The sequence below is a fragment of the Callorhinchus milii genome, unplaced genomic scaffold (assembly GCF_018977255.1).
Source record: "Callorhinchus milii isolate IMCB2004 unplaced genomic scaffold, IMCB_Cmil_1.0 Scaffold5, whole genome shotgun sequence".
NCBI lineage: Eukaryota > Metazoa > Chordata > Chondrichthyes > Chimaeriformes > Callorhinchidae > Callorhinchus > Callorhinchus milii.
Genome location: NW_024704746.1, coordinates 39,024,279 through 39,046,939, shown reverse-complemented (window position 1 = coordinate 39,046,939; position 22,661 = coordinate 39,024,279). Strand labels below are relative to the sequence as shown.

At 38.3% G+C, this 22,661-nt stretch overlaps 2 protein-coding genes across 7 annotated transcripts in view; one reads left to right on the top strand and one right to left on the bottom strand.

The window, feature by feature from the left end:
• LOC103186108 (small integral membrane protein 29-like) overlaps positions 1 to 22,661 on the top strand; it is a 108,078-nt gene that overhangs the window by 38,645 nt on the left and 46,772 nt on the right. For 4 of the 6 annotated variants that reach the window (XM_042335838.1, XM_007904949.2, XM_007904951.2 and 1 more), the window contains 2 exons: positions 365 to 468; positions 3,289 to 4,126. In XM_042335838.1, coding sequence (XP_042191772.1) covers positions 365 to 468; positions 3,289 to 3,389 — 205 coding nt within the window. In that variant the 3' untranslated portion in view covers positions 3,390 to 4,126. Of the gene's footprint in view, positions 1 to 364; positions 469 to 3,288; positions 4,127 to 22,661 lie in introns of those variants that run through there. The other 2 variants (XM_007904953.2, XM_007904952.2) reach the window with 1 other exon arrangement.
• Positions 12,605 to 22,661, bottom strand: part of hmga2 (high mobility group AT-hook 2) — a 64,521-nt gene continuing 54,464 nt past the window's right edge. The window contains exon 5 of the mRNA XM_042335839.1: positions 12,605 to 14,066. Coding sequence (XP_042191773.1) covers positions 14,019 to 14,066 — 48 coding nt within the window. The 3' untranslated portion in view covers positions 12,605 to 14,018. The remainder of the gene's footprint in view (positions 14,067 to 22,661) is intronic.

Here is a 22,661-nt window from a genome sequence, read left to right as displayed (position 1 = left end):
AATTCCATGTATTTTTTTAAAAGGGTGTTTTCTACTTTTGTAGAACTCTGTACCGTTACCTCTATATTTATACTTTCCTTGTCTTTCTATTTAGAGTTCTTTTTATAACGTATTATTGATATTTTGAAAAAACATAAATGGTACAACAACAAATTACGTTTGTATAGCGCCTTTCACGCAGGGAGGACGACGTACCAAGGCACAGATAATAAGTAGCTGAGTGAAATTAGATTTGATGACTTGTGTGGAAAAAAAACATCAGCTCTTAACATTTGTCATTCTGTTAGCACTATAAATTGATGATCAAAACCTGGTCTCTTGACTTTGTTCTTTTGTTAGATTTTATATCTCTTCCTTTTCTTAGAATAGCCATGATCCTCCAGAAGAGAAAGAAAGCAAACAAAATGATAATTGTCTCAACAGTTCAGACTCCAGCAGTGTTCTTTGACCCAATCAACAATGATACAGGTTAGTACTCAAATTAATCCATAAGGATGGAAAGAAAAGTTGACTTCAGTGCTTAATTTAGTGATACATGATCTTCCGATTATTGCAGTGTCTTGATGCATCAAATAATAAAACAGACGAACTGACTCAATTGATGCATTCAAGAAGGACTGGACTAATTCATGATGTTAATTCTTAACTTTAGTGGTTAGAGGGATATGTTTTTCTGTGAAAATGATATTGTGTTCATGAAAATTATGGTGGAGTGAATGGGACTTTCCCCTTTCCTATGATTTTTAAATCAAAGTACTTTATTTGTCAGTCATCACAATTTGAATATCCAATGTGGTTGCCTAACAATGAAGCTGAAAACATATGAATTGAGGGGCTTTAAAAAAGATTTTGAAGATGTTCCACACATGCACTTATTTTCTCTCCAAAGACCAACTTAGTAATATAATAATAATCCTTGCATTTGATATAGCGCTTTTCACGTCGGGAGGACGTCCCAAAGCGCTTCACAGAACACACTGTAAAGTGAATTGACTGTATATTTGTGGGCGAACGCGGCAGCCAATTGCGCACAGCAATGTCCCACAAACAGTCGTAGATTGAAAATGACCAATTTATTATTGTTTTTGGTTTTTTGGAGGGATTATTATTAGGCGTGTGGAGTAAGGAAACTTGCCCAAGGTTTCGCCCTCTGCCTGGAATTGAACTCAGGTCTCTCGCTTGCAAAGCGAGTGCTCTAACCACTGAGCTACAGGACTCCACAATATTGATAGTTATGAATCAAGAGGTGATAAACATGATTGGGGGTGAGGAGTGGAAAATCCATACTCAAACAGGGGAAAGATACAACAAGAAGCATGTTTTTTTTTAATGGGCAAAATCAAAAATAGGGAAGTTTTGATAAACTCGATTGTAAAATTAGACAACAACTTGCCCCTATTGAAAAGTCTGAAGTCTGAGTTTACTTCCACAAATAGAAAAAATAGACCTTTCCCAGAATGCTATTTGCAAGTCTGATGTGTCCCTTCAATAACTTAAATTAGATTTTCACCAAACTTGACAAGTGATGTCTTTTGAACAGTCTCTTGGTTCCTTTTGAAAATCGGTTTGATGGGAACCATCAATATGGTTGACATTATTATTGCTGCTTTATCGAGAAATAATCTGCAGTTGATTACTGGGAAATTCTATGTCATATTATGAAAAATTCACTAGTACTGTTCTGTTTTATGGGTGTGCTGTTTAATAGATATCAATCTGATATAGTCAAACATTTGGCAAGTGATTCTACAGTCAACAGCTGGTGAGTTTTCTATTTGCGCTGCCATTGACATGTCTGTGCATTCTGTTCTTATCACATTTGGACTGCTTTTCCATCTCTATCAAAACCTTTCTGCAGGACATTTTTTTCAGTGTTCTCATAGTTTAGGAGGTTTTCTATGGTTAATAGTGATAATCTTACTGTCTCTGACATGTAATTTGCTGCTTTCCTTTAGAAACAAATATGTTGTCAGATACGATGTAGTTTGATCTATGAAGATGTATTTTAAAGGATGTGGTTGTTTAAAGGATGTGCTCACATGGCCCAATTAAAGCTAAGTCAATGCACTGTATAAGAAAAGTAAGATTTGATTTTAATCAGTACATTTAAAAGCATTCATTCGGATATACATTATGGGTTCAACTGCTGGTCATAAGAGGCTCTTGCAGTGTGGCTTAAAGGTTTATTCTATTTCATTTACATACATATTATATTGTTAACCAAACACAGCCAGAAGTTTTCTAACCTGCTAAAGTAATTTTGTAAAATATGTATAATCTGTAATAATACAGATTATGATTAATACAGATTATACAGATGTATAATCTCCTAATGCATTCGGAGTCCTGTAGCTCAGTGGTTAGAGCACTCGCTTTGCAAGTGAGAGATCTGAGTTCAATTCCAGGCACAGGGCGAAACCTTGGGCAAGTTTCCTTACTCCACACGCCTAATAATAATCCCTTCAAAACCAAAAACAACAATAAATTGGTCATTTTCAATCTACGACTGTTTGTGGGACATTGCTGTGCGCAATTGGCTGCCGCATTCGCCCACAAATATACAGTCAATTCACTTTACAGTGTGTTCTGTGAAGCGCTTTGGCACGTCCTCCCGATGTGAAAAGCGCTATATCAAATGCAAGGATTATTATTATTATTATAAAAATGACGAGGCTGTAATTCTTGAACATTAAATTGTAGTTGTCCTGTTAGATACAAAATCTTTATATTCTTTCATTTGCGGTCAATGGCCTCAGTCTCTTAGTTTAAAATCTGCATGAGTGTTCTGTGTACCAAAAATTGAGCGAAAAAATCTTTAATCGCCTCAGGTTTTCCTCTAACAAAGATGATGATTTGTATGGTTCCACCCTCTGGTATTGAGCGGTCATTCTTCTCATGTGAGGCCAGGCAATGAGTAGTAATTGGGAGGTAGGGGTGTATTATAATCAAGCATAGAATGGGATAAAATCTAGGATGCTCTGAGTGGCTCAGTTTCACATTGTACAGCAGGTTTGCCAATGGAATCTTCCAGTGGAGGGAAGGAAAATTAAGAGAAATTGTAGTGAATTCAAAGGTTAAGAACTTTATAAATCTCGCGCCTTTTGGCACCACTGCTGCAAAAGTGTCCTTCAAAAGTCTCAGATGTTGGTAAGAAAAAGGATGACTTTGTGAGTAACAAAGAATGGTGTTGCTATTTTCTCTGATTTTAATATAAAAATGTAGTGCCATTAATATATGAAGGCACCTGGTAGAAAAGCAATCCTTTAATATGCTTATCTTATTTGGCAGGCACACTGGAAAGAAGAAACCATTTTCTGAACATAGATGGTGTATGGAATTTACTGATTCTGCCTGTATTGAAAAGTAAGCGGGTACAGTTGAACAGCTGAAAGAATTACTTTTTTTTAAACAACTACTTTGAACACATTTCAGGTTGTGATTTGTTGCAAAGGCTGGATCTTTCAACTGTAAATCTGAGTATAAAAATTACAAATTTACAAAAGGAGGGGGATAATAATTGTGGTAGATTTTGAATTATATTTGTGTTGTCTGTCTATTTGTTTATTTGAAGAAGAGGTTTTGGCAAAGGTCAGTGAAAAGTCCTGTCATACATTGATAAAAAAGAATCATATATCATGTGCACCTCTATCTAATTGTATGCAGCACAGACTTTTGGATTACAAAATACTCTTTTTGGTTATCTCTAATGCGAATGACATTAGAATTGTTGCTCTCAATGTGTCACTTCATTTGACTGTGTCTTTTGAATTATTTAACTTTTGAGCATTTATATCACAGTCTAACTGAATGGAACTTAATTCAGTGCAAAGATGTTTAGCATGCTTTAGAAAGATCTAACTTGCATAAGGATAGAAAGTCTCTGTTCTAAGGCTATGTAAATGTAATTGCTCTAGTGGTAAAGGTGAAGCATGCCATAGACTGGTGCTTATTGCATCTTATTAAAATGCATTTTGAACCCATTTGGATGCATTTTGAATCAAGTGATATAAACCAGAAACATTGGTGACACTCAGGATGTTTGGTAATTGCACAACTCGTGGCTGTATCACTTACTGCCACGTTGAACATAATCTAAGGCAATAAACCTCTTGTGTTTTTCTGTTGATTTTTCCTTGTGGTTTCATGTTATATGCATGATAAGAATAATAAGTTTGAAAGGAAATAATGATGGGATTATTTTGAGCATCATTCCATTTGCCGCTGTCAAGTTATCATAATAATAATAATAATTGCATTTGATAATAACGCTTTTTACATCGGGAGGACGTCCCAAAGCGCTCCACAGAACATCCTGTAAAGTGAATTGACTGTATATTTGTGGGCGAACGTGGCAGCCAATTGTGCACAGCAATGTCCCACAAACAGTCGTAGATTGAAAATGACCAATTTATTATTGTTTGTCATCTTTATTTTGTTTTACTTCATTAATAATAGAATAATCCTTGCATTTAATAGAGTTAATATGGTTTAACATAGTACCTTATCTCAGCGTTAAGATGTCTGAAAACGATTCACAGGATTTTACTGTGAAACGTAGTGACTGTATTTGTAGGTGAACGTGGCAGCTAAATTCTGCGCAGCAATATCCTGCGAACAGCCAAGAAGTGAATGACTAATTTAGAAATTGTTGGTCAGGACAAAGAGAACAACTCCTTTTTTTCAAATAGTGCCATGGGATCTTTAACAACCATCTGCATAGGCAGACAGGACCTTGGTTTAACATCTCATCTGAAGGATGGCACCCACAACAAGGCAGCACACTCCAGCACTGCACTGGAGTGTCAGCTTAGACTGTGAGTTCCAAGTCCCAATGTGGGATTTGAACTCACAGCTTTCTGACACAGATATGAGAGTGCTACCAAGCGAAGCCAGGTTAACACCTTATATAGATTATTATATAGAGCTACAACTTTTCTAATAATTGTCCTATGTTTAAAATAATGGAGGGGAAGAATGCTTAAAAAGTCACTAAATAATGAACTAAATTTCGAGATCCAGAAAGTAAGGAATCTGCGTTGAGCTACTAGCTGTGTGACATTCAGTCAGAGTTGATGAAATAAGGTAGAATGTCTAGCACTGCGGTATGGCAACGCCTGTCAACTTTAACTTGCACCCTTACACAATAAACATATAAAATTAACATGTTAAATTATCCGAATAAAGTTAAGTGTATGTGCCTTACAATGCACTGTTTATTGAACAGAAAAACTTAACATCCACAAATGTTTATAAACTGAATGTGATATAACATTCATGCACATAGTATTGACATGAGCACATCTGGTTACTTGGAATTATTGGCAAAGGTTCCTATTGTTAGCATTCCAAATCCAACATTTTAGACTTTTTTTTTGCCCCTTCTATTTATTTTGTTTCCATCCAAAAGGAAAACTTTAACTTGATGCTTTAATGTTGATTGCAACCCTCCCCCGACCTAGGGGCCCCAGACAACTGTGCGAAGCACCTTGAGACATCCTCCCAAATGAAAGCCACTATATCAATGTAAATTGATGTTGATGTGGTACAGACCCAAGGAATCCGCTTGTTCGGTTTTCAGCATGTCTATGCTGAGTCAGCTGATCTGTCATCTGTGTGGTGGTTGTGTAAAGATAGGGTTGAACTTGACTATGATCTCCCCAAAGCCTGCAGGCAAGCACTGTCCAGATTGAATATTGAAGAACTTGTTGAGCAACAGTCATTTGAGTGAGGTAACGGATGGCAGCCAATGCCTCAAATCCATCGCTTGGCGTATTAGTTAGCATTTGACAAAGAAAGATTTTCTGGTTATATTATGAAAATTCTGAGGTGCGTACGGTTGCACTTAGATTTGTTGGATGGAATAATACACTATTTCATTTACCCTATTGAGCGAATTGTCTTCAGATTACTGAATAAGATTATATTTCAAAAAAAATCTAACCTAATGTTTTGATGCGTATATATGATAGAAATGTATATGAATCAGAGACGTTAATGCACAAGTACAATATAACTGCATCCAGGCTATATGTTGGGGTGGGTGGGTGGTGGGGTGGGGGAGAGAGGGGAAGGATTAATCATCTTAATGCTTATAATGCTGGTAACTTTTTCCACTATAATATATAATAGCATGATTTAACTTTATTTTTGCAAGGAATAAAATTCATTTAAAAAAAATGTAAACCTAAGTATACTGCGGTTGTAAGCCCAGTGTGGCTATTGTGTCACTAAAATATTCGCTCACAAAATACAGCCACTCCACTTTACAGTATATCCTGTGAAGTGCTTTGAGACGTCAACCAGACATGAAAGGCACTATAATAAATGTAAAGATTATTGTTGTTATTATCATGCTCCCCTACCATTGTATTGGTGGAAGACACAAGTCAGCTGCCGTCTGACCTGGTTTTTGGTCTCACAAAAGGCCTTTGTAAATAGAACTAGTCTCTCAACATGAGGTGCATCCCCGGGATTGTTGGAAAAATGAAAATGTCATTTTTTAAAAAAAAAGTGTAATCTATGTAATGAGGACTAAAGTGCCTTATTTAACCAGGTCAGGGTCAACTGATCCTCAAATGAGTATTCTTCCAAGCCCTTCTCTCACACAGCTTGTTTTAACAGTGTTTTAATCTGTGCTCAGTCCGAGAGTATGTATTCGTGGAATTGGTTGCACTTTCCTGTTCCCAGCGCTGGTTTCTAAACAGAGCACCATCACAACTGGAATTGTTTCTATTCTTTTGTGGATGTGTACATAATGATGCTTTATTCACAAATAATATTCAGCCCATCTCTTTTGGAATGGATAGCAGGGTATCTGGAATAAACATTTTCAAAAAGTTGCATTTGATATAGGCTTCTAACAGAAAAACATCTTAAAGCACTTTAAGGATAAATGTATCGAGTGTAGTGACTGTTTTTATAATGGCAAGGTTGCCTTTTGTGCCATCAAGGCCCCATAGGTTGAAAGATCAATTTATCTAGAGGATTGTAGACCAGGACAATGTCCTTTCTCTTTTAAAATAGCATTTTAGGATTTTTAACATTCATCTAAACAAGCACATGTGATCTTGGTTTAAATTTTCATCTAATGGATGTCACTAGGTTCCAACGTGAGGCTTGAAGTCATAAAATTCTGACCTAGAGGACAGAGTGCAGCCAACTGTGCAGAATTGATAAAAAGAGGGAACGGGGCAACAATTGGCATTTGGAAAAAAATCTGGTGTGTTTATCAAGTAAAAATTAATATGAAAAAAAATGAAGTTAATTGTTCTGTTGTAATTTGGGTCACTAAGGTAATGATGCAAGGTGTTTCTTGCACATGTCTAAATTCTTAAATCAGCATCTTAGGATCATGATCCTCTGCTACTTTTATGCCAGATACCAGATACTTGTATCTTCTACTCCTGCTTTCCAGGTCAATCAGTTCAGTGGCTACTCTTTTTTTCCCTCTCTCGCAAGAAGATATTCCACTGTGGCCTGCAGCTCCAGTAATTCTCTGGTCATGCACAGTTAAGGTTTCCCTCCACTTCAATAAATCTTTTCTGGGTCTGCATCATAGTTGACAGTAAGAGCTTTTACATTGGCTCCCACAGTGCCTACAACACCCAAAATCTGCTTAAGGGATAGCATTGTCCTGGTGAATGCCACCATGTCTGACTGTGACTGCGGTTACACACAAGCAGACCTGGCTTCCAGCCATGTAGCTGCAAACACGGCTGAGACTGCATCACACTGAGATTGAGTGCTGGTTTTATGCTGTGATCTGTGGAAATTACCTCTGTTACTGTGCGTTTGTGTCTCTGCTGTGCTTTATATTCCTCATGTAAGCATTGCGAAGATGAGAATTTTTAATGACCTGGAATACAGAATAACCTTAGCAAACAGCTGTGCCAGATGATAGCACCAGAAAAATAGTAATTAAAAGCCTTGGATTCTGCAGTGAGTCAGAATAACCATGATAGGGAGGGAAAGGTTCAAGCCATAATTTCTTACCCTATAAATTACTGATCTGAAGGACTCGTCTGGAAGAAGGTACTGACTGAAAGCCACTGCTTCTCCACAGGGATAGAGGAAGATTCACCCCAATTTGCTCTTGTAGTCTTCCTATTGGCCATTTCAGTGTGGCTGAGGCCTGGAGACAGGTTGGTTACAGCTGAGTTTTGCAAACTTGGAAAAATCAAAAGGCTCAAATTTGATATGTTGCTCCTTAGAGCAGTGCGCTGTTTGCACCTGGAGTTCCTGATCTTCCATTGCCATAAGGGGGAAGGAAATGAACAGAGGGGAGGCAGCTGCTTCCTACAAAAAGGATTGACAAGTTTCATAAGCCACTTTTTGCATACATTGGAGAAGTGGGATTAAAAGTTGCATTGGCAGAGATGCAAGCGAATGGATCCAAAATCTCTCAGCACAGCACTGTTAGACTGTATTTCCTGCTTTCAGATTCCCTACCAGAGTATTTTTTAAAATAAGGTTCTCTCTATTCAAATGTAGGATTTATCTCAGCTCATCAGTTTTTGAAAACACTCAACTCCATACTTGGAGCCTCAAGCCTGTTGCACCTATTATTGAAGAATCTTTGCTAGTTCTCTTTTTAGTTTGATATTATTTTATTGAGTTCCACATTTAGAGAAATATTCTGGTTTACAAACACGGCATTCACATTTCTGTGATAGATGGCAAATTCTCTTGATCCACTGTTAGTTTTGTAAATCATTTCTGAACATCAAAGCAAATGTATTGTAACTTCTATTGTAAAATAGTGGATTAAGTTTATGCCATTGTGATCTAGGTCAAATACTTATTTTTAAAAAAGGACAACATTGTGTGAAATGTATTCCTATTCTAATGTGTAGTTATGGCATCCCAGTCATTATTTAACTAGTAAAAATTTTCTTAGGTTTGCGGCAAATTCATTGGTCGATAGATTAAAATGTGTGATTCTGAAAACATGAAATAGAAGTGTTGAGAGAGAGGGAAAGTGAATGAGAAAATAATTTAAAAGTTCCAGTTTTAAAAACAGAATTTAAGTGGCACGTGGGTTTAAATACTTTGAGTGTTAGGCTTGAATCTGTAACAACAACAACAAAATGACATTTATAGAGTGCATTTCACGTCGGGAGGACGTCCCAAGGCGCTGGGCAGTCCGCGGTCGGACCCGAGCATGGGGGAGGGATGGGGTGGGGGTGAGGGAAAGCAGAGAGGTGGGAGGGCGACTGAAGGCACGATCAAAGAGGAGGGTCTTCAGACCGGCCTTGAAGGAGGCAAGGGAGGAAGCGAGGCAAAGGGACTGTGGGATGGACTTCCAGATTGTGGGGGCAGAGAGGCTGAAAGCTCGGCCACCGATAATAGGGTGGGACGGGTGGAGACATGGCGCAGACCGGAACCTGCTGAACGTTGGAGCGGGCAGGTTGGTAGGCAGTCAGCAGGTCAAAGAGGTAGGAGGGGCCAAGGCCATGGATGGCCTTGAAAATGAGGACAAGGATCTTGAATTCGATCCTCTGAGGGATGGGGAGCCAGTGGAGTCGGGCGAGGGTGAGAGTGATGGGGTCGCAGAGTCTGGTGTGTGAGAGTACACGAGCTGCAGAGTTTTGGATGATCTGCAGCTTGTGAAGGGAAGAGTTGGGAAGGCTGATGAGGAGGGAGTTCCCGTAATTGAGCCTTGATGTGGGTGAGGGGTGAGGCAATGGCGGAGTCTGGCAATGTTGCGGAGGTGGTGGTAGGCAGTGCCGGTCATGTCGAGGTTGTGGGGGAGAAAGGACAGTTCAAGGTCAAACAAAACACCCAGGTTCCTGACTGGCTTAGTGAGGTTGAGTGTGCAGCTGTGGATGCTGATGCTGCCAGCCCCTGAGGTGTGGAGGAGCTGGTGCGAGACAATCAGGAGAGCCTCGGTCTTGTGGGCAGCACGGAAACCTGAATGAAGGGGCTCATGGAGGGAGTGAGAGGAGAGGAAAGAGCGAAGCTGAGAGGCGATGGCTCTCTCAAGGGAGAGAGAAAAGGGAGGTTGGAGATTGGCTGATAGCTGGATAGCTTTGATGGGTCAAGGGAAGTTTCTTCAAGGTGGGGGGTGATAGTGGCTGTTTTGAGGGGGGTAGAAACAGTGCCAAATGACAGGGAGAGGTTGATGATGTCGGTGAGTAGTAGGGCAAAGAGGTGGAGCTGGGATTTAAGGAGAGGGATGGGATACAGGGAGCAGGTGGTGAGCTTCATGGAGGAGATGACAGAGGAAGGGGTGACAGAGTTCAAGGTGTGGAAGGAGGGATGGGAAATGGTCAGAGTGGGGGGGTGGGGAGGTGGTGGAAGCTGGGTGGTCAGTGGCAGGATTCCCTCAATTTTGGACTCGAGGAAATCCAGCATTTCCTCGCAGTGGGAGTCGGAGGAAAGAATCTGCGAGGCGTGGCGGGCAGGGAGGGCAGAGGAGCCGGTTGGTGGTGGAGAACAGGAGCCTGGGGTTGCCCTTCACCTCCAGGATTAACCTGGAGTAGAAGGACAATTTGGCCGAGGCGAGAGCGAAGCGGTAGGTTTTGAACTGGTCCAGCCAGATGTCCCGGTAGGCCGAATTTGAGCCAAGTGGCATTCTAGTCCAGATTTACAAAATGAATGCTTTTCTGTAGATAAACCAATGAATACTGAGGTTGGCCACAGCTTAAAAGTAATTGCCTGTTATAGAACCAGGTGTGAGTTAGCACCTTCAGTTGATGAGGGAAGGCAACAGAAGGGGAATTCAATTTTAACGAGACTGCCACTTTAGGTAAACTTCTACATGCTCGTCACTTTTTTTAATCCAAGCAACTATAAACATTTCCTTTACAAATTGAAGTTGGCAGCCTAACTTCCTAGTTTCCTTTGGGGTAGAAGGAGCCTTGCCAATGCAAGTGGCAAATGCTATGCTGAACAAGGTGAAGGGATTTGGACGATTTAGGACAAATGCCTTATCTTTTTTCTACTGCTAACTTTGTGAGTTAGAATCCACTCTATTGGCAGCGACTTTGAGGCAGTGTTCACTGTTTGCAGTGTTCAAAGTGACAAAAGTCTAAGAATCAACATGGGGATCACAGAGGTTATTACATTTATTTTGTGCTGAACAGACAGTGATAATCCATGAAAGGAACCTTCTCAGAAAGCAAGCATTTCCAAGTACAATCATAGACAGCAACTCTAAGTGAATAGCAAAGCAATAAAGTTAGACACTTAAGGTATAGGAAAAAGTCAGACTGCACTTTAAACATTTTCAGACTCTCCCTTTGAACCACAGCATAACATGGCAGAAAAGTTAAATGTCCAGTCCTTTCGAGGTGACCAGTCAGAAGAGAACAGTCATATAAAATTTATCTCCCATAAAAATAAACTATGTATAAAACAATTTATGATGCTCTCTCTGGTCTACTGGCCATAAACAATTGAAGAGGTTTTCAGCTTGAAAATTGAGGTAACAGTAGGCCCCAAGAGGTAGTATTGTGTAATTGATTGTACAACAACATACAGAGAAATACATGATAAACATCAGCATGCGAGTCTTCTCAGAACTAAATGTCCAATAAGTAACCAGGGGCTTCTTTAGTATGTGTTAAACCAAAACAGAGGTAAAATGTTACACGGTTCACTTTAAAATCAAAGTACATGGAATGACATTTAAAACAAAACAATCTTTGAAAAAAGATTGAAGAAAAGCGTAAGGCCATCTTTCCTGGAGGACATAATCGATGGGGGGAGACTTCAACTAGTTAATACCTCAGTCAACAACACACAGACAGAATATGCACTAGTGTCTAAAGAGCCTTAAGAGAATACGCAAAGAATTTTTTAAACTCTTATGAAAGCCAGAAGGATTTGGCTTTGCTTGTTCTCTGGCTCAACACTAAAAGCCCTGCTGTCACAGGTTCTCCTGATAAACTACCCCCTGGCCCAATAAGTGTTTAAAAATAGCAATATTGACAAGCAGAAAGAGAGATAAAACTCTACGTAAGAAGCATTTAAAAATACATCTGGTCGAAACATATTACAAAAGAAAGAAAAATCACATTTGTGTAAAATACATGAAAATACTAATCAAGTATTTCTCTCACAATCTACTAATTTAAACACATATTCATGATTGAATTATACAAAAACTGAGCTTGTTGCTTCCCACCTACAAAGCTTCAAGTTTCCTTTGAATGTTTCTGTATAGAAAGTAATTTAAAATGCATTTGTATCAGAGGGTTTTTTTCCCCACTTTTTTTTACAAAAATACTTTGATTAGGGATTAGTTGCAGTCCTAAAATTTCAATAACATTTTAAAACTAACTGTTGAAAGTAACACAACAAGTTCATTCCTTTTTATGTCTGGAGGTAGGTTTTGGTCAATTGATTAGTCCATTTGCCTTGAATTCATCTGAGGTACAAAAACCTGGACAGTAATATTTCAAACATTACTACAGTTGATAAAAATGAATAAAAGCAAGAGACATTTCCATTTCATTGTTATACAAGAAAAAATGATCGTTTAAAAACCATTGAGTAATTAAGTAAAAAAAATTATATTCAAGTTAAAAGTACAAACAGAAAATTAGTTGCACATACTGGAAATAAGCAACTTGTAAAAATTCAGCAATTATACTGTGATACTGAATGTTTTCAGTTATTGTTTCCCCTTTCAATAATTAAACAGTAAAAGCAAAATGATTTTTTAAAAATTCCAGGTATCAGTGTTTAACTGTCCATTAAATTGAAACGTTTTCTGCATTGTATGTGTATAGCAGCATGTACCCGAGAAGTGTCAAACTAATTGAGTTAATCAGAGGTAGTTACGAATAGTGGGATAATATTGCAACTATGTAGTGGGGTAATATTGCATCTAAAAGTGCTGGTCTGACTGAGTATTCATGTGGATTGTTTGTGTGGAGGAATGATTTGAAGATCAGTTACACACAGATAACGGGTCTAATATGCAGTGATTTCTAAGTGGAATCCCTTAATAAGGAATCTGAGTGGAGGCTCCTTTTTAATAGCCAGAAGCGAACACGCATGGGTCACAACTACTCATGGGAACTCCACTCCAAAGTAGATTTTGTCTGAGTTTCCGTGAGTTGGCATGACATACTTCTAGTCTCCTTATTAAGGCATGCAGTTAGATGAGTGCACATTGGACTCCAATGTGTTCCTAGATCAAGAAACACATTTCCTCACTCCATCCACAATCCAGTTCGATCGAGGTAAAGCCACCTTTTCATATGGTTCTTACTGGCTGAGTGTTCAGAGGAAAAATTGGTTCCCTTTCAAAGGCTCAGTGGCTTGCACTGAAGTTGAATTTCTTGAGCTCTGTTTGCCACTCCTACAGATCTGTAATTGTCAGTCTGTCAATCTTTCATCCTTCCCTTCCGTTACTGAATATAATCTTAGGTGTTGATTTATCAGCAGAATTAAATTAAAGAATTTAGCCTTAGGACCTTCCTGAAATTACAGGAAGTGGAAAAACATCAAGTTTTAAAAAAAAGTCTACTACTGTATAAAAGTTTCTATAAGAGCAGTATCTATCCCTTATCTTTGGTGTTCTATGCAGGGTATATACTAAGTCAGGAGAGTGGGGTCCGTTGAAATCCATTCATTTTTAAACCTATAATCCTTCCTATCTGAATGGCAATGTCATGTGCTGCGAAAATCGTAAGGCAATTTTCCTCCTTGCATTATTTTGTGCAGTGCAGTGAAATTTTTAATGAAACAAAACTGTTGACCCACTCACCCTTACTCAGCAGCTCGATAAACTATTAGTATATTAAGAAAAAGAAGACAGTAATTAAATGTTGCATTAATAAATCTGTGTCCCCTGTGTTACAGCAGTTTTTTTTCTTTCACTAAACCTGGGACTGTGAAGGGATTATAAAAAGGTGGATAGCAAAAAGTCATTCAGAGGATGGGTTTCTCCTCCAGGTTAAGAGTGGACAGACCAATGGCAATTGGAGAAAAAAAGTGGTCAAGGTAGTGTCTTCTCCCTTCAAAAGACCCAACTGCTGAATGAGGTAGAAGTAAAACTTTGTGGTTACTTAATCTTCCTCTGTGGATTCTTGTGAGGATGTTGCTTCAGCCTCTTCCTGGAAAACAAAAACAAATTGTATTATTCCAAACACCGCCTTCAAATAATATTGTTTTACCCTCTCCTGTCCCAATGACCACTAGTTTCTATAAGCAATGTGGTTTCTTTTTAATTGCCGAGTATTTCATGAGGCCTCAAACCGGATATCCTTAACCACAGATTTGAGAAAGAGAGCATTGATTAAATTCCAGTTAAACCACAATAAATCTCTTATAACCGAGGTCGTTATCATGTCTGTGTGCAACATAAAAGCCTTAAAATCACTGTACCGGGATATCACTATAAATGGTTCAGAGTAATGCATTAATTGTATTTGATATGACCATTAATATCATATACCCTCAAAATAGTCCTTTGAAAACATTTTACAGTTACTTTCTAACAAGCTAGAGCAAAAGGGTGCATTATGCAGTTTAACATTTGTTACCTCAAACTGAGAACTGCCAAGGATGACCACCTTAAAATGGCTTAAAACAGTTTCATAGTTAAATAGATTTGATTTTCCACATGGCTTCATTTTGTCTGGGCTGCTAGCTGACACAATTTATAACTCTCTTCCTTTCCCAGGCCACTACAGTACACCATTCAGTAAAGCATGCCTTAAAGCTTGTCTGCATTACATGACCAAACTTCCATTCATTAGTGTTTGAAACACTTCAGCTGTGAAGGGGCTCCTAAATGCTACCATGTGTGACACTTCTGCACAAGAACAGCAAGGAGAACAACACTAGGTTTTAATCACAGGCCACTGCTCTGCAATCCGCAGTCTCAAAGGTTTCCATGATCCCAAAGACCAAAAAAGAGTGTAAATCCAGGAAACAAACACACCAAATTAAATGAATGGAGGACAGTTTCAACATATTACTTTAGCCACATCCAGCCATCGGATTTCACACCACCTTTGTTTGGTCTGCTTTAGGTTATGTGGGAAATGCGGAGTGCATAAAGTGAAGGCCCCCTGCTAACCTCAGGGCCTCAAATATTTAAGCCAGTAGGTTAAAGCCTCTTGACTGGGCAGCAGGCCATGACCCTGGGAGATTCTCTGGGGGACAAGCAACAGAGAAAGATGTAGCTTGATCAAAGCTTCAAATGGACGAGAGAGCCAAAGTCAAGTGTCAGCTGCCCTATGCCCCAGCCTTTTCAATTAAGATTTACATTATAGAAAGACATCAAGCTATCTATCAGATATGCAATTTTCTTGCCCAGTACTAATAAACCAATGTATTTTAAATTCAAGACACAAAGTAGCTCATTGAAATGCAGAGAAAACTGATAACCTAATTCTATTTACATTTTTTTGAAAAATCCACAAACTATTAAAGCCTATCTCACTCAAAATATTGTATGTAAAATGCCTTGAAATCTCTTTCAATTAGTGACAAGTAACTGTGCACACTACCTGATAACAAGAGGTAAGGCGAAACCTGCACATTAGCCTAATTTAGCCTGTACCTGAGGTGACCACTAAATAAAAGATATGGTTGGTAGCCTCTTGTGAAACTGTAGCCCAGCCACCTCTAAACCTAGTGGAGAGGTAAGGGAATGAGGAGTGAGCTGTATGGTATCAGTTAGCTCGTGCTCAGCAGTGAGACTTTTCATTCCCTCATCAGAGACCTTAATACATCTACTGAAAATGTCTTCAATACTTCAAATGTACAATTTCAATTTTACACTTAAAATAAAACAACAATGCTCAAAAAAACAGCCTCCACCAAATATACAAATGGCTAAAATATTGGCAAAAAGGAAACCAGCAGCCAAGAGAACATGTCACCAAGGTCTGTGCAATCGTTTAATTTTCTGTTGTTAAGATCAGCAAATAACTTGCAAGTTCACTGCTCGAGTTACTACGGCACATGGCACTCTCTGAAGCAGCATCTGTCGAGCCAGATGAGTTCACCACCAGATCCTTGTCTGAATGATATGGGCATCTAATACAAGTAAAGCTGCTAAACATTACTTCACAGTGCACAACATCCTATTTGTTGGAGCACAAACCCTTAAGACTAGTGGTCACCTTGGTTTACATGGCTGAATGGTCACATTATTTGCTTGAACAATGGATTACACTGTATATTCTGAATTGTGCCGAGTTAAAATATAGGGTTCAAATACAACCACCCAGAGTAATCAGTAATAGGAGTCAGTGTTTGGACCCTGGAATTTAATTGGGAAATAGTGGCTTTGGGCTGCTACTTTATCCCTTCTTGTGACACCGTGCCTCCCAAGTATCCCTTCTATGCGATCTTACATCCCTCCAGGGAAGACAGGGAAGAGTGTCTGCATTCCCGCCACAGAAAAATGTCCATACGTAGGTGGCATACATAGGTGGAACTGTCATTCCGGTTTGGCTACTCTTAAGCATGGGTTTCTTTCATGTGTCAAGACATCCAGCTGACCCACCAGGGTCTCTGGAGATCAGCAGTAGAACCCTAGTGCATTACTTTCACTGCACAAATCAGGGCCACAGAGGCATTCTGCTGCTACCTGAGTGAGATCAGCTAACTCTGTACCAAATTGAAGATTAAAGCTGGGACATTTCAGACACATACATGACAAGGCATTGCCAACTGAGCTATTAAGAATCCAATAGTACTTTTAGAATAGTTATGGGTCTAAGTCCCATGTTGAGCTCATAGTCTAGGCTGACACTCTAGTGCAGCAGTGGGGGAGCTGTGCATTGTAAGAAGTGCCATTTTATGGATGAGATGTTAAACAGACATTGTGTTTGCCTGTTCAGCCAGCCTTTGAGATGTTTTGACTTAAGATGCTGCAAAAAAAAACTTTCTTAATAATACTGTCATCATAAACATAGAAGGGAAGCAGGAGTATGATTATTTCCGAACAGTGGGAGTAACACTGGGTGAGTATACCAGAGGTGAGGATTTAAATTCTTACCGAGATCCAAAATCCTTGTGGGGAAAAAACTCATTAAGTTATTAAAAATACACATTTTCTCAGAAAAAACTATTCACAATTTGTGGACCCACTTAAATGGAGAGTATGGTTCCAGAGTACACTGGGTACAATAAACCCCAGTGCACAGGCTGGCAACTGTTTGAATAGTGGCATTATAATGATCCTATTCCATTTGAACTATTTTTAGGGATCATCCCAAAATAGAACTCATATTGAGGCAAATTTTCAATATTATGCACTTCATTCCTCAGAGAAATGGCAGTTAAATGTATGTAGTTTATGGCGATATAAATAGGTCCAAATGAATATTTTACATTGACCTTTTCTAATTCTGTTTTCAGTGGATTAGTTGGATGCTATATTTATAGACTGAATTCAGTTCTTGTCATCTGAATTCCTTTGAAAACAGTGGAATTGAGCCATAATATTGTGTTCATACCAAATTGATATTCTTTGTATCTGCTAGGCATGAGTGGGTTTATGTTGTTTTATGCTCCATATACGAAGGTTTGCAAATTTTACTTTTTACAGAGTAGGCAATGCTAAAAGGTTATTAATGCGATATTTAGTTGGACATTCATCACTGAAACCAGAATCAGTTAGACAGATACAAAGAATATCAATTTGGTATGAACACAATATTACGGCTCAATTCTCCTAATGGCCTCCAAGGTAATAAAAAGCAACGTTAGGACTGGACTGTTCAAATCAGATGGTTGAAGGTTCAAACCCTAATCTGTTCTAAATTAGCTAATCTCAACTGGGGCAGCACTCAGGTTGCCACAAGTATCTTTAGTACACCAGGCCAATATAAACAAAAATCAGCCAGAGTTTCCCTGCATCTGACAGCACATCGCTGACCTACTTCTGGAAATGTTGGGTATGCAGATAAGACAATTCGAGATACAAGGATAGATTGATTCATTTCAACAGAATTTAGATTTTTTTTTGCTGGGGCAGAGAAAATCAATTTTTTTCTGATAGTAAATTCTTACGACCTCAGTCGGGGAACTGGGCAAGAGTTACTAAACTGATGATGTGAGGGAGCAGAAAGAACACACAGTTGAAATTACTACATTGGCTGAAGTACCTTCAGTTGTTACGTATTGGTTGATTGCCTACAAAATCCTGTAAAACTCTTTGAGATATACTCAATGTTATTTTATTCTGTTTTCTCACTTGACTATATATTCCCCCCTTCCCCCCCACTACCACATTTTTATCTAGTTAAATACATAGTCACTACATTTTACAGTATATCCTGTATAATGCTTTTAGACATTCTCCTGACATGGAAGGTACTATATCAAATATAATGATTATTTTATTTATTATTTATTAAAACGGGATGAAATGATGGTGAGATTCAAAACTGCTGGAAAATTTCATTGCAATGAAAATAAGTCATCAACGTTCTCTGGTGATCCTGGGAGATAAAACTGAGACAATTCATGAAAGATCAGTAAATAATTAATTGGGAGCAATGGTTCAGGATCAGTTACACAGTCTGCATGCTAAAGCTATAAACATTCAAGAATTTTCAAAATCAAAGTTTGAAGTATTTAAAAATATTTTTGTAGACCAGTTATTTTAAGATTATTATTTATGGAAATACATTTCTCCGTATGATTGAGTATAATTTTGCTCTGTACAAAGGCACTGAATTCCCCCTTTCATGATTATGACTTTCAAAAGTGACTGAAGCATTAATACTGATGTAATGAATAAAATACCTTTATTTGCATTTAACTCACCCAATGGGCTTTATTGCAAGCTATCACTAACATTAAATCTTTGTCAAGTGCTCATAGAATGTCCAATCAAACATGCAAAAATAGATTGTTAAACGTTGACAATGGACACATTATAGACCTCATTACTTTGTAATGTAGCGACTTATGAAGGCAAAATACTCCAGCAACTGTTTCACAAAATCTCGACCTTAGTTTGGGAAATTTTAAATGAGGATGGACTATTGGTCAGTGCTGAGGAAGAATTTGTTTCTTTGAAATGGTACAATGAGATCTTGAATATCAACCTGAATGACCAGAATCGGCAGGCATGACCTTGGTTCAAAATCTATCAGTGAGCAGTCCATCCAACATCAAAGCGCTCCTGTATTTAAGGGAGTAATGCATAACAAGGAAGAACCCAATCAGATTCAAAGAGATTTGGAGTCTTGGAGGTCTATGTAGTGAAAGTTTCAAGAGTAAAATAACTAAGCTAGTTTGGGGGCAAGGAATGAGTAACTACAGGTAATAATAATAATCCTTGCATTTGATATAGCGACTTATCACATCTTCGAAACGTCTCAAAACGATTCACAGAATATACTGTGAAGTGAATTGACTGTATATTTTGTCGGCGGAATGTGGCAGCCAAATACGTATAACAGTGTCCCACAAACAGTTGTGGATTGAGTGGGTAATTATTATTATTATTTGGGGGGATCCATAGAAGAACACGAAGATCAGTGAAGTGATCTAGGATTTGTTGTAAATAAATGTAACAAAATATTACACTTGACAGGAAAAATAAATTAGTAGAAAGACAGAGTATAAAAATCAAGAGTTTTCCATAATAAGGTATTGGTCACATCCCATCAGGAATACTGTGTGTTGATTTGGTCGTAGAAAAGATATTTATTGTTGTGTTCCCGAGGCTACAGAGTTGCACAACCAAAATGTCACTGGGTTCTAGGAATAGAAAGTATGAGAAAAGGTAAAGAAGTTGGGTTGCTTTCTTTGGAAAAGAGGAAAATGTGAGTTTGTTTGAAAGTAAAAAAAAAAACTGTCAGGTGGAATTTATTTCACACACACACACACAGGATAATGGAATTGTGCAATATGCACAGTAAATGGATTTCTAGAGTAATCAGAGATGAGAAATTAAATGAGGATTTTTTTTAGGTCTAATGAATATCTTCAAAACATCCTGATTCCATAGGTGCTGAAATGGCACAATTACACTTTGGATTAACTCAACGTATCCATGGAGGTTAATGCAGACTTCCTTATACTTTCATACCTCAGTGATGTGTCCTGGCAACTAATTCTCTTCTCTCTCTCTCTCCCACCTCTCCCATAATGCTATGAACCTTCCTAAAGTGGGGTGACCAAACCTGGACACAATAACTGATTTAACTAAAGATTTATACAAATAGCACACATTTTTGGTTTTGTATATTCTATGAACCTATTTATAAAACCTAGGATCCCATTCGCTTTTTCCACGGAGAAGAAAGCTGAGCTGCATAGTAAAAGAGACATGAATTTATTGATTTCATTAAGGGCAGAAAAATCCCAGAGCAAGCGTTTTCCTATTTGTTTCAGAAACAAAGTCTAAGTTTCCAAGTCAAATCCCTTTATTTATTCGCACCAACCCTAGTAACACTCTGATCCTGCAAGGTAGAACGTTGCAGTGTTTTGGTGCATCTAAAGTTACACACGTAAGTGAAGATTAAATGTGCTCTACACTAAGTTCATAAAATGTGTTGCATCATTCTACAAGATCCACAAAATCAGTATCAATTACATAGACATAAAATTTAAGATTATCCCAATAAACAAACAATATTGTTGGATATTACCTCATTCCTTTGTGGGCCAGTGTATTTATTCAAATTTAAGTTACAATTATCAGGATAAGAATTTTTTAAAAATGTGAGTGAAAGACAAAAACACATTGTAAAACTAGATCTTCAAACTTATGGGACAAAATAAAGATTAGATAACAGGCCTCAGGTCTTCTGCCATCTTATGTTTCTAAAATGAAAATCAGCAAGCTAATAAAAAGCAGATCATGGCAAAAGCAAGACTGCAACTTCAGTCCCTGCATTACTTTGAATAGATCTTAAAAAGAACCCAATTGATGCAGAAATGCTTCAATAACTCATACAAAGGTTTGGTAGCACAGCTCAGATCTTTTGAGGTTTTAGTGTTATCTTTATGTTTTGATATGTTCAAGGTTTTATAGTACTTTTGATTTCTGGCCAAAGCCAATTAAAGGATGACAAGACTTTGGTGCACAAGCAATCCATTCATCAAAGTACTTAACAGTGTAATATTTCACATACTCTTCGAAGCAACGCTGACACTATCTGAAGTCAAACCTCCCCCAAGTGCTGCTCTGCAGTCCCATTTTAAAACATTCCACCTCCAACTCTCAGGTTCTAACAACTTTCTATCATAGCAGTGCAAACTTCTTATTTTCAATATTCATTCTCATTTATACATTAGTATTTCTAACACAAGATTCATAAAGGTTACGCTGGTAGCTCCATGGATGAATGGATAGTCCTGAGTGGGGTTGGCGTTTGAGCCTTTTCCAGGTTTTATGGGTCAGTGGGTAAATGCGTAATGTGAGATGCAGAACTGAGCTACTCAACAACAACTTCAACAACTTTCATGTGGGACAGGGTCCTGAAGCGCTTGATTCAGATCAAGAAGGTCCCAAGTTACTTTCCTGTTCTGCTCCAAGCAAGATTTGCATGCGTGCACATGTATTAGGTACCACCCTTCAGATGTGAGGTGAAACCAAGTTTGTCTGTTCAGATAAATACTAAAGACCCCATGGCATAGTCAAAAGAGAAGAGATTTGTTTTTGATGTCCTAGCCAACAATCTCAGAGAGAGAAAATACATGGTCATTCACTTCAAGGTCGTTTGTGAAACTTTGCTTGTGCAAATCGACATTTGCCTACAAATACACAGAAAAGCTCAAGGTCTTTGAGACGTTTTGATGTGCTAAGGCGCCATGTCAAAGGCAAGAATAATTATTACATACATTGGCTCAATACAGTTTTGGACTTGATTCAGTAGTCTGCTGGCACAATAGTTTGCTCCCTTGGTCTCTGATGTTTAATTCCACACGTCCCCTATACTGTATGTGAAACTGTGTAACTTTCAAGGAATAGTGAAGTTAAACACTTTCTCCATTTACATTAAAATTGAAAAAAAAGGTTTATCTTCAAGTTAGTCTATTTGTTGAAAAAATAGTTTATGCAAGAACCCTCATAAAAAAATGTTTCTCAGGCAAAGAAAGCACTGGGGATATTTCTGAATGAGGATCAGATCTCAAACTTCACATTGAAACAATGCCTCACAAAATGTGTTATGCATCATCACATAAAACGGTCGTTGATTAGAGAATGCCTCAAGAGCTGTTATTAATGAATCCACCAGTAGAATGCCACTGTTTGCGACAGTAAGGAGCCTTTTCTGCTTTCCAGACCAACACTATGGGTTACTACACTTAGAATGGGAGCCTCATTGCCTTTCTAACCATGCCTCAAGTTCTCTCTTTCCACTCTCATTTCTCAGACTTCCTTGTAAGAAAAGATTAGCTGAAGTAAAAAGGCTTGCGTGTAGGTAACCTCTGGAAGCCCCAGAGATCTACAAGATCAGAAGGTTTTAAAGTGATCCAGACTATCACATGGTAAAGACATCTGTTAGGATACAGTGAAGGAAACAGATGGAAAAGGAAGAGATTCCTCAGAATGTAGTGTAAGATTTACATTATCCTCCATGAACTTCCATGTAGTCCCCATGTTTATATAATTTATCACTATTTCCTCAGACAGCTAAGATTAGGAAACCCACATGAGCTCATGTCCTTGTTATTAACTTCAACTTTGAATGCATTCCAGGCTCTCCGCCTCCCTAACCCAGATATCT